The sequence below is a fragment of the Triticum dicoccoides genome, chromosome 5B (genome assembly GCF_002162155.2).
Source record: "Triticum dicoccoides isolate Atlit2015 ecotype Zavitan chromosome 5B, WEW_v2.0, whole genome shotgun sequence".
Classification (NCBI taxonomy): Eukaryota; Viridiplantae; Streptophyta; class Magnoliopsida; order Poales; family Poaceae; genus Triticum; species Triticum dicoccoides.
The window spans coordinates 3,696,596-3,709,112 of record NC_041389.1 but is presented as its reverse complement, the minus strand read 5'-3'; the positions used below and the strand labels follow the sequence as shown (position 1 = coordinate 3,709,112).

Sequence of the window (12,517 nt, the reverse complement as noted above, 5' to 3'; positions counted from 1 at the left end):
CGCATCAAAAATTCTTTTTTTATCATTTGCCTACTCGAGGACGAGCAGGAATTAAGCTTGGGGATGCTTGATACGTCTCCAACGTATCTATAATTTTTGATTGCTCCATGCTACTTTATCTACTGTTTTAGGCAATATTGGGCTTTATTATCCACTTTTATATTATTTTTGGGACTAACCTATTAACCGGAGGCCCAGCCCAGATTTGCTGTTTTATGCCTATTTCAGTGTTTCGAGGAAAAGGAATATCAGACGCAGTCAAAATGGAACGAAATCAACTGGAGAAGTTATTTTTGGAAGGAAAGCCACCGGATAGACTTGGGCTCTATGTCGGAAGATACGGGAGCTGGTCATGAGGGTGGGGACGCGCCCACCCCCCTAGGGCGCGCCCCCCTGCCTCGTGGGCCCCCGAAGCTCCACTGATGTACCCCTTTCATCCATATATACCTACGTACCCTAAAACTTCCAGAAGAGAAGATAGATCGGGAGTTCCGCCACCGCAAGCCTCTGTAGCCACCAAAGACCTCTCGGGATCCCGTTCCGGCTCCCTGCCAGAGGGGGAACCCATCACCGGTGGCCATCTTCATCATCCCGGCGCTATCCATGACGAGGAGGGAGTAGTTCACCCTCGGGGCTGAGGGTATGTACCAGTAGCTATGTGTTTGATCTCTCTCTCTCTCTCGTGTTCTCTCTCGTGTTTCCTCTATGGCACGATCTTGATGTATCCCGAGCTTTGTTATTTTAGTTGGATCTTATGATGTTTTTCCCCTCTACTCTCTTGTGATGAATTGAGTTTCCCCTTTGAAGTTATCTTATTGGATTGAGTCTTTATGAGAACACTTGATGTATGTCTTGCCGTGATTATCTGTGGTGACAATGGGATATCATGTGCCACTTGATGTATGTTTTGGTGATCAACTTGCGGGTTTCGTGACATTGGGAACCTATGCATAGGGGTTGGCACACGTTCTTGACTCTCCGGTAGAAACTTTGGGGCACTCTTTGAAGTACTTTTATGTTGATTGGATGAATCTGAGATTGTGTGATGCATAATGTATAATCATGCCCACGGATACTTGAGGTGACAATGGAGTATCTAGGTGACATTAGGGTTTTGGTTGATTTGTGTCTTAAGGTGTTATTCTAGTACGAACTCTTTTATAGATTGATCCGAAAGAATAACTTTGAGGTGGTTTCGTACCCTACCATAATCTCTATGTTTGTTCTCTGCTATTAGTGGCTTTGGAGTGACTCTTTGTTGCATGTTGAGGGCTTGTTATATGATCTTTCTATGTTATTATTGTTGAGAGAACTTGCACTAGTGAAAGTATGAGCCCTAGGTCTTGTTTCCTATCATTGCAATACCGTTTACGCTCACTTTTATCTTTAGTTACCTTGTTGTTTTTATTATTTCAGATTACAAAAACCTTTATCTACTATCTATTTTGCACTTGTATCACCATCTCTTCACCGAACTAGTGCACCTATACAATTTGCCATTGTATTGGGTGTTTTGGGGACACAAGAGACTCTTTGTTATTTGGTTGCAGGGTTATTTGAGAGAGACCATCTTCATCCTACGCCTCATACGGATTGATCCACCTTAGGTCATCCACTTGAGGGAAAATTTGCTACTGTCCTACAAACCTGTGCACTTGCAGGCCCAACAACGTCTACAAGAAGAAGGTTGTGTAGTAGACATCATGCCTCTCCCTCGCCTCTAGCCACACCCGCCCATAGCCCAGCCGCTGAGCTCTCTGCCTCTCTCCCCTCACGCAGCCGCCGAGCTCCACCTTTCTCCCCTTTCCCCCGTGCCCTCCTCCCCGAGACAACAGCCGATGGGGCGGCGGCGAACGGCTTCAGCCGCCGCTCCCTTCACGAGTGGGAGGCTTACCTGCTCTTCGAGGCCAACATCCCGGTGCCTCCCGACATGCACCGGGCCGAGGGGTTGGAGGCTCAGCGTCGGCAGCGTCCCCATTCCCCCGGTGCCCGACATCGACGCGCGCCCCGACCTCTTCGCCACCGAGGTCGATCGCGTTCGGGCGTCACTAACGGACGAGCAGCGGGCCCTCCCGCAGTATGCCGCCGGCAACCACGCGGCATGGGTGGCGTACTTCCAGTACCGGCAGTCGCAATGGATCGCCTCCGCCAACGGGGCGCCGATGGTCAGGGGCAGACAGAACAGCGAGGGGGCGCCGCCTGTGGTGGGGCGCCCTCGGCCGCTCGCTTCACGCCGTCCTCCAGCACCTCGAGGGCGGCAACGACCCACCCATGACCTACCCTCTCGCCCCAGCCCGGATCGGCGGCCAGTGGATGCCGAGGAGGGCAGCGTCCTCCTCTTCTTCCTCCTCTCGTTCCTTCTCGTCGGGGTCGCCGCGCTGCTCAGCGTCAAGGTTGAGCCCGGCGAGACGCCGCTCGGCCGGCGAACACGCAGCGCCGGCATCATCATCAACGATGGAGGGCGCCTCCTCCTCGGCCCCTCCCCGCTTCGTCAGGCCGAAGACGGAGTCCGGGCTCGCCGCGGTGAAGACGGAGCCGGGGCTTGTCGCGGTCAAGACGGAACCAGGGCTAGCCGCTGCATGCTGCTGCCTGCGGCGTGTGTGCTAGCTAGCCGCCACTGGCCACGCACGCGACCAGGAGCACGTCGCGCGGAGCACCGGCATGGTCGGGCACGAGCGCGCGACGCGGGGAGCACGGGTGGCGGCGGAGGCGAGCTCAGCAGGGCGCGGCCGAGCTGCGGGACGAGACGGCGGCCGAACTGCGGGACGGGTGGCGGTGGAGGCGAGCTCGGTGGGGCGGGCGCGATCGAGCTATGGGACGGGTGGCGGCGGAGGTGAGCTCGGCGGGGCGCGGCCGAGCTGCGTGGCGGGGCGGCGGCGCGGAGGTGAAGTCGCCGGCGCGGGAGCTCGCCCACAAGGTGTTCGACTAAATGCCAACGCGGACATGCATATAATGGGTTTGGCTCCCCGTTCGGCGCGCCTTCCGACCCAAACGAAAAAGCGGACGCGGACAGGCGGACGGGCGACTCAAACAGACAAAATGCGGACGAAAGCGACGTCCGTTTGGGTCGCGCCATTGGAGTTGCTCTAAGCCCTAGCCACACACAACCAAAATTCTTCACACAAAAAATACAGTATCATGGATGTATCATTGGAGAGAGGAGGTAGAAAACAAGAAGCGTGGTCGTCCCCACTCCCCTCCCCTCCTCTCCTCTCCTTGCTGGGTTGGGTGGTAGGGCAGCGGCGGTTGCCCACCGTGGACGGCAGCCACGTCCGTCTCATCCCCGCAAAAAAGAATAGATTTTTTTTCTTTCGGTGCCACCTGCCTCCCTCCCTTCTCCGCCGTGGACTCCTCCCCCCCTCTCTCCCTCCACTCCACCCTACCGGAGCCCCAGCCGAGGGAGAGCGATAGATACTTTGCTTTCCCCTCCCCCCATCCCTTCCCTCTCTCCCAGGCCAGGTCTCCCGGGGAATCCAGCCAGGGCAGCACCCGGAGTCCGTCCGTCCGTCAAGAAACTCCAAGACCACTCATCAAGGGCGATGCCGCCGCGGCGGCCCAACACCGGCGGGGCCGGGGGCGGGGGCACCTCCTCGGCCGCGCCCCCACCCCCGCCGTCGCGCAAGGTCCCGCTCCGCTCGCTGCTCCGGGCGGCCTCGGTGGCCTGCGGGGTGCAGTTCGGGTGGGCGCTGCAGCTCTCGCTGCTGACCCCCTACGTGCAGGAGCTGGGCATCCCGCACGCCTTCGCCAGCCTGGTCTGGCTCTGCGGCCCGCTGTCGGGGCTCCTGGTGCAGCCGCTGGTGGGCCACCTGTCGGACCGCATCGCGCCGGCCAACTCGCCGCTCGGCCGGCGCCGGCCCTTCATCGCCGCGGGCGCCGCCTCCATCGCCTTCTCCGTGCTCACCGTCGGCTTCTCCGCCGACCTGGGCCGCCTCTTCGGGGACGACATCGTGCCCGGGTCCACCCGGTTCGGGGCCATCATCGTCTACCTCATCGGCTTCTGGCTGCTCGACGTCGGCAACAACGCCACGCAGGGGCCATGCCGCGCCTTCCTCGCCGACCTCACAGGTGCTAAATCCTGCCGATTTCAACTTCAATTCCTCTGCTTTGCTCCCTTGCTTGCTGCTCTAGCAAAGGCGAATTCGATTCGATTCTGCCCGATTGCTGCTGAGCATTCAGTTCGATTCTACACCTGTACTGGAGCACATACTACATGGTTCTTGTAGCTTCACAATGGGGAATAAATTCCCCAGGCTGATTTCCTGATTGATTGATTGATTGATAATTGGGATTGGCAATTCCTGCTAACCATTTTTATTGTACTACTTATTTATTTTGTGTGGCCGGAAGATTGCATTGCACTTGCACTTGCACTTGCACACGAGAGAGAGAGAGAGAGAGAGAGAGAGAGAGAGAGAGAGAGAGCGAGAGAGAGATTGGAGAAGATCAATGTCGCTTTCCGCTTTAGGCCCAGAAAAAAGATTCTTGCTCGGTTGGTCGGCTTTGGCCTCTCAATTCCATTTTCTTCTTCTTCTTCTGCTTCACATCACATTATTGAGTACTATTGACACCCAGCTGCCCTGTTTGTTACTACCAGCACACACTAGACTAGACAACAGACCAGACCCTGGGACTGGGGTGGGGGTGACCAAACCAAATACTATAAGCTGCTGATGCCACACTAACAATGGGGACGTGGCACTCCATTACAGCGATGCAAACCTTTCAATAATCAGGGACGGTTGGTACAAATGTCGCCACCAAGCCTTGTCCTTTATCTACCCATGTATATTCTTTCATTCATTCATTCATTCATTCATGTGTGCGATGGAGGATCAATGATGAACAAGTGTGCCCGGCGGGTCGCTTTCGCCGCCGGATCCGGCCAGTGCCGACCTGAGCAGCAGAGAGATTTTTAAGCATTGCCACTAGACTCTTTGGTCCCTAATAACTGTTGCCAGATCTCAGAATCTTAGGAGACCCAAAGGCATCTTTGTTAACAGCCAGGTATTCTCTCAGAGGGGCCCCTGCCTGCCTGCTGCCCTTGCTTCATCATTGATTGCCTGCCTTGTTTTGTGCCTTGACACTGCTGTCTGTGCTCCCTTCACACTTGCCTTCGTCACGTGCACGAAAACATTACGCTCATGGATGAGATGAGGGGATGATGTGCTTGTTGTGGTAGCCACACACACACACACACACATTTCTGTCTTATATGTAATATATCTGAATTTATTAATATTAATTATACTTCCCTATTCACAACATTTATTTATATATATATATATATATATATATATATATATATAGCCGGCGTTGCTGTCTTCTGTTTTGAGTTTTGCCAATCGAGTCTGGCTGCCCGTTGCACATTGCGATGGAGGGTTGTTGATGATGATCAGCAAGTGTGCGGGAAGCTACGATCAGCGCGTCGCTTTCGCTCCCGGATCAGGCCAATGCAATGCCGACCAGCTTGGGAGGGAGACAGATATTTAAGCATTGCATTGCCAGATTTCGAATCATACGATGGGATGGCATCTTTTCTTTTCTTTTCTTCTGTTTTGTCAGCTCTCAACGGGAGGGTCCCCTACATGTTTGTTTTATCGATAATTGATTTCCTGCCTTACCAACGCTCTGTGGTGGCCGTGGTCTCCCAGTTGCCTGCCTGTCACTCTCCTCGCGTGTCGTTAATGCGGTGCGAGAAAATGTTTACACTGGTGAGATGGGGGTGATGTGCTTTTTTCATGGCCACACAAATTTCTGTGTCGTGGCCAACACAAATGATCTGAATTTATTCTCTACTAAGAATATATAGCCATCACTGCTTTCTGGTTTGACAATTGAGTTCGGCTGACACAAACTTTATTACAAGATCATTATTTCTGTGTCGTAGCCACACAAATGATCTGAATTTATTGATTTATTATCTATTCAGATGCTATGGCCATCGCTGGTATCTTGTGCTTTGACAATCGAGTTCAGCTGACACAATCTTTATTACACACGTTTTGAGCTTTCTCACCGAAAATCTGATTGGGGCCCATTTGCCTGTACAATTAGATGCACCCTCCTCGAACTCTCTCTGTTATATGCTAGTAGTATAGTGCTACTTAGTCTCAGCTTAGATCCATTTCCGCAGGATTAGGAAAAATGTTAAATTGTTGTACCCACCCCTTTATGTCGAACGTAAATCACAACTCATTTCTGACCTACCCCTTTATGCCGTTTGCAGAGAATGACCCGAGGAGGACCCGGATTGCCAACGCCTACTTCTCGCTCTTCATGGCCCTGGGGAACATACTCGGGTACGCCACCGGGGCATACAACGGTTGGTACAAGATATTCCCGTTCACTATCACCGAGTCCTGCACTGTCAGCTGCGCAAACCTCAAGTCCGCGTTCCTGCTCGACATCATCATCCTAGCGATTACGACGTACGTTAGCGTCGTGACGGTGCAGGACAATCCTACTTTCGGAAGCGATGAGGCGGCACCTCCAAGCAGCCACGAGGAGGAGGCTTTCCTCTTTGAGCTTTTCGGGTCATTCAAGTACTTCACGATGCCTGTTTGGATGGTCTTGATCGTCACTTCGCTTACTTGGATCGGGTGGTTCCCTTTCATCCTCTTTGACACCGACTGGATGGGCCGAGAGATCTACCGGGGAAGCCCGGAGATCGTCGCCGACACCCAAAAGTATCATGACGGTGTGAGAATGGGCTCTTTTGGTCTCATGCTCAACTCGGTCGTTCTTGGGATCACGTCTATTGGAATGGAGAAGTTGTGTAGGAAGTGGGGAGCTGGACTTGTATGGGGTGTCTCCAATATCATCATGGCTCTGTGCTTCGTGGCGATGCTTATTATAACATACGTTGCGCAAAACCTGGATTATGGACCTAGTGGAGCACCTCCAACCGGCATTGTCGCCGCTTCCCTCATTGTGTTCACAATCCTAGGAGCACCTCTGTCGGTCAGTAACAGAACTATTTTTTCTGGCACCAATGTAGTTTTCTTTCCCTCGTATACATGTTATACGCGTGGTATTGATGATACTTTTATTTTTGCCGTTGCAGGTCACGTACAGTATACCATATGCGATGGCTGCAAGTCGTGTTGAAAATCTTGGGCTAGGCCAAGGTAATTTTGCTTTTCACTAAACTGTTTGGCTGCATCATATTGGATCTGTCTTCTTAGTTCTTACATTTGTCCCTTTTCCCCCACAGGTTTAGCAATGGGCATTCTTAATTTATCTATTGTCATACCACAGGTATTTACTCCTTTTTTCTATTATGTTTCCCGTTTGGAGTATAGCTGGTGTATATGCATATTTTATATGAAAATGTATCTGATTAAGCTTCCGGCACCAAAGGAATTAAATGTAATATCCAGTTGAACCATCTTAATCATACAGCAATACTAAAAACTACTAATTCCATTGTTCTGTAGTTTGTACCAAATAACCAGGAGCATATGCATTCAAAGTTGAAATCTTATAAAAATTATTATCATTTCCTGATCTTTCCACTGGTCTGTACCTATAAACCGAGGAACCCATGTGTTGTCTCAGAAATCAGTTAGCTGAATAACATAAAAACTGGAGATCTAAAAAACTAAGCCAAACGCTCTAGACATGATCAACTTAGTTATGACCACAGTTCTCAGACAAAACATTCGAACATTCTAACGTTTCATGACCACTGCGTGCCTTATTTACCTGAAACATTTGGTCTGCAGTAATTAGCAGAGTTGAACCTGAAAACTTGAGTAGAGAAGTATAAGCATATGGTTTTTTTAGGTGAAACACAAAAGTAGAAGCAGATGTTTTCCTAGGGGAAACAGAAAGTTAACTGGAAGTGACCGTGTGGTACCTGCAGATCATCGTGTCGCTGGGCGGCGGGCCATGGGACCAGCTCTTCGGCGGAGGGAACGCGCCATCCTTCTGGGTGGCTGCCGCGGCCTCCTTTGTGGGCGGGCTGGTAGCCATCCTGGGGCTCCCGCGGGCCCGGCTCGGGCCGAAGAAGAAAACCACCCAACGATGATGATTCGAGCGCGTATACAGAGACATTGTTATGTTGCAGACAAGGAAGGAAGGCAGGTTGGTCTCAAGTTGCAACCATTCATTCTTTGCACACTGGTTCCAAGACACTGGGAACGCTGCCTACACTACACTAGGCATGGGGGGTCTGTATATTGTCTTCATCAAGTTGGGTTCGGTTCAAATTCAAGGCCAAAAGTAGGAGGGCTCTGGAATTTTCCTCCATGGGCCCTAGCGTCGCCCTTTTTCCGCTTGTCGGTGTGAAACATGGTCAGTCATATGTTGTTGTATATCGGATATTTTGCCATTTTGTTGGAGATTATCAACCAATCAATAAAAGTTGCAGGGTTTTGTTTGAGATTATTGTTCATGATTTCCTTCCTTACTTTCTTTCTTTCTTTCTTACTTACTTTGGCCTTGTTGACAAGGGAGGCCTCAGCACGCCTGTACCGAGACATAATACATCTAGCCTATAGCGTGGACATATTGGGTAGGTCTAACACTGTAGCTGCATGCAAGTTTTTTTTTAATTTTTATTATTGTATTTTCACTGCTTTTGTTCAGGTTTTCTATGGTTTTCTCTTTCACTTTTACTTTTTTCTTCGGTTTTCACAGGATTTCTTAGTTTTTTTTAAAACATGTCTAATTTTTCTTACACGTTCTATCCTTTTTGTAGTGCACAGAATGAACATTTTACATACACTAGTAAGTTTGCACGTGCAATGCACGTGTACCCTAAGGAAGAATTTTGCTGCCTATAAGCAAGTGTCATAATTGTTACATATGTGCCACCTTCAATCATCCCATTATTTTCCAAATTGGAATAACATTAAGTTGTGAATTAATGTCACTATATTTGATCCATGAATGCTTATTTAATAGCAGGTTATACATATACCTTCTTTTCATGCGCAATTCCAACCTCGACAAACTGATTATATGATAGTATCACAAAAGAAAATCCATTTCATCTGTTACACGAAAGACAAACCTCTCGAGTATTCAATATCAGGAAAGCAAACTGCTAGATCGAGTTCACATGAGCCACAATAACTTAAGGTTATTCTAAAGAATTAGAATCTGTGAATCCTAAAAATCAATGTGGCTTCATCAGAGATATAGCTCCAGATTGACCTGTAGTCCAAAGCAATGGCCTAAAGGGCTTGTACCTGAGCTCTTTCAACCAAGCAGTGAAATCAATCACTCATTCAATTCAGAGGTGTGTGCAGGATGGGATTATATTAATACACGAGTCAACAAAACAAAATGTCGAGCATAATGTATCTCAGATTGCATTGTGAAAACAAATATAATGTAATGTAAGTGTGTGAGCGAGGTGAAATGACACACCATGAACTCATTCTTTTTACCAAGGAGTGCATACTTTCCATAAATGGAAAATACCAAAGATTAAAATGGACATAGCTAAGCTGGTAATTCCAAGTGGTTGTTCATTATCTCCCAGTAGTTCCAGCTATACATCCGATGGTTGAAGACGCAACACACGTGAAGATCAGACAAAAAGATTCTGCAAGAGTTCTTCTAGAGTTACAACACGTGGCAGATCTGAATAAATATAAATGTATGTCAAAACATACAGTCATGTACGTAAAATGCATAAAAACAACATAAATGAATATTTAGAAGCTAACCTTCACCTGGTGTTAGGCCGCGTATCTGCTTCATATTCCTATGCGTAAATCAATTTTTGTTACATCATAACAAATTTGCTTCCTCGGTTTACATAACATATGGGCATGTAAAAAAAGAAAGAAACAATATGGTGGATCAATAAAAAGTGTGAACTGTTTACCTGCATCAATAACACGACGACTAAAGTGTGTACATAAAAAAGAAACACCCTTTTCTGTACAAAATACCAAAGCTTATACTACATTAAAATCCTAGCAGATGAAACTACAGAAAAAATTGAAATTTCCCGTACACTCATTTAGCTACCCAATCGTACAATGGTGCATAAGAGAACATGTAGGACAGGACCTCCAGTCAACCGCTCAAGAGCCCTCTATGTTAGAATTTCAACACTTGTTATATGCGTGTGAATGTCAAGGCACCAATGAAATACAGAGCTAAGAAAAAAATACGTCAAAGTTGAGTGGATATAGAGCTAGACAAAAGAACCATGTGCCTTGAGAACTAATAAAGGATAAAAAAAAAAGAGAAACAACTTCAACAAAATTGCCTAAGCTTTGGCTAATACTCCCTCCGTTCCAAAATAGATGACTCAACTTTGTACTAAAATAACATGGCATGTTAAAATGAGTGAATTGTACGTATAGTCCACTGTGGATTCCAACAAACAACTTCTCCTTACCTCTATACTGTTACTGTCATGTCAAAGCACATTTCTGAATGACCTCGTCTTGCATCTCATACTCCCTCCATCCGGAATTAATTGTCCCATAAATGGATTTATCTAGACGTATGTATTTTAGTTGGATATACATCCATTTCTATCCATTTCGGACGGAGGGAGTATTATACTGAACTGTAAGCAAGACCACTTGATAATGTACTATCCAAATCTGCGAGCAAAGAGAGAAGATAAAAAAGCATTCCCATATAGTCGTACGTAGTGCCTGATTACAGTAATAACATCCTTAACAACTAAGACTGTCTGTTGAGTTGCATTGCATGCATCATAGTTGGGCCAGCCAGCCAGCCGCCGAGTTGCTTCATTCCTGAACCATTACAGCGACGCTTCAGGCCTGTCTTGAATTGCACCACATCAAATGTGGTTCCTTCCTCAAGGCTGAATGCACAAGACAACAAAGGAATGGTTAATTCCCTCCGTACCAGCAGAAAAATGGCAAACATAATGGTTGGACAATCCATTACAGTACCAGGCCAGTCTTGAACTGCACAAGATCAAATGCGCCGCTCTGTCCATATTTTGCCTGGCATCTAAGATGTAGATGATTCCAACCGGTGGGATTCCGATGGATGAATGGAAAAGAGGCATGATAGGATAGCTACATTGCACGAAAAACTGGGAACGATTCCCTGATGGTGACAGAGAAGCACCCGAATGGCTATTTTTTTCATCTGCTTGATGTGTGTACAAAATCAGTGAAATCACATTGGTAATGAAACTTAACTGCTGAATGTACATTCAAATAACTGAAGGAAGATTCTTTTAAAACTCTAGTACTCCCTCCGTTCACTTTTATAAGGCTCTGTACATGTTTAAGACAGTGTGCAAAACAGCACAATTTCACTTGTCTGAAACGACTTATAAAAGTGAACGGAGGGAGTAACAAGCTTTGCTTCGGCTGGCTTCAGTTTTATCAACAATCAATATCTCACACATGAAGAAAAATTTCAAATGTGAAGCAGCACGTCACTGAAAAAACAAAGGTGAAGGAAAGAAAGCAGAGATGAAAGAACCCTGGCCGGAGGCTGCGTGTTTGAAGGCGGCTCGTACCCGACTGTCCGAGATGAGGGGGAGATGTGTACAGAGGGCGTTTTAGGCGGCGTCCCCAACGGCACGCAAGGCGGTTTAGGCAGCTGCGTCCCCGACGGCCGGCCAGGCGGCGTCCCCGACGGATAGCGGACCAGGCGGTGTCCCTGACGGACAACGGACCAGGGGTTGTAGGAGGCGGCGTCCCCAATGGCACGCAAGGCGGTTTAGGCAGCTGCGTCCCCGACGGCCGGCCAGGCGGCGTCCCCGACGGATAGCGGACCAGGCGGTGTCCCTGACGGACAACGGACCAGGGGTTGTAGGAGGCGGCATCCCCAACGGCACGCAAGGCGGTTTAGGCAGCTGCGTCCCCGACGGCCGGCCAGGCGGCGTCCCCGACGGATAGCGGACCAGGCGGTGTCCCTGACATACAACGGACCAGGGGTTGTAGGAGGCGGCGTCCCCAACGGCACGCAAGGCGGTTTAGGCAGCTGCGTCCCCGACGGCCGGCCAGGCGGCGTCCCCGACGGATAGCGGACCAGGCGGTGTCCCTGACGGACAACGGACCAGGGGTTGTAGGAGGCCAGGCGAGGCGATGGGTGGGGGCCGTACGGAGATGTGAGGGATGGCAGATCGAGGCGATGGGGGCATGGCGGCTTGGTGCCACAGCTTGATTCGATGGGGGCGGCGGCTCGATGCCATTGGGAAAAAAATTATATGTGACCAGGTCTCATATAAATCAGGTGAGACCCATCCTGATGGATGACACGTGGCATTCACAAATCACAAAGTATCTAATCTCTCCCCCCCTGATTTCAGGTGGGGGTGGGGTGGATGCTTTGTGATTTGCGAATGCCACGTATCATCCATCAGGATGGGTCTCACCTGCTAATCCGTGAGACCTGGTCTCATAGAATTTTTTTCCATGCCATTGAGGCGGAGCGAGGAAAGTTATTAGTAACTGGAAAACATACTTTGAGGCTGGATGTTTCCTTTTGTGCCATAGGAACGGGATCAGGGAAGGGAATGGATAGTGTTTAGAGCTAAACGTGTTTAGTTGCTCACCATTAT

General features: G+C 49.0%; 1 protein-coding gene across 1 annotated transcript; it reads left to right on the top strand.

Annotated features, from left to right (window-relative positions):
* The first annotated feature begins 3,324 nt into the window (after positions 1-3,324).
* On the top strand, positions 3,325-8,383 carry LOC119306964 (sucrose transport protein SUT2-like). The gene is made up of 5 exons (XM_037583034.1): positions 3,325-4,065; positions 6,227-6,960; positions 7,064-7,127; positions 7,214-7,257; positions 7,865-8,383. The coding sequence occupies exons 1-5, from the start codon at positions 3,540-3,542 to the stop codon at positions 8,027-8,029; spliced, it is 1,533 nt and encodes a 510-aa protein (XP_037438931.1). The 5' UTR covers positions 3,325-3,539; the 3' UTR covers positions 8,030-8,383.
* The last annotated feature ends 4,134 nt before the right edge of the window (positions 8,384-12,517 follow it).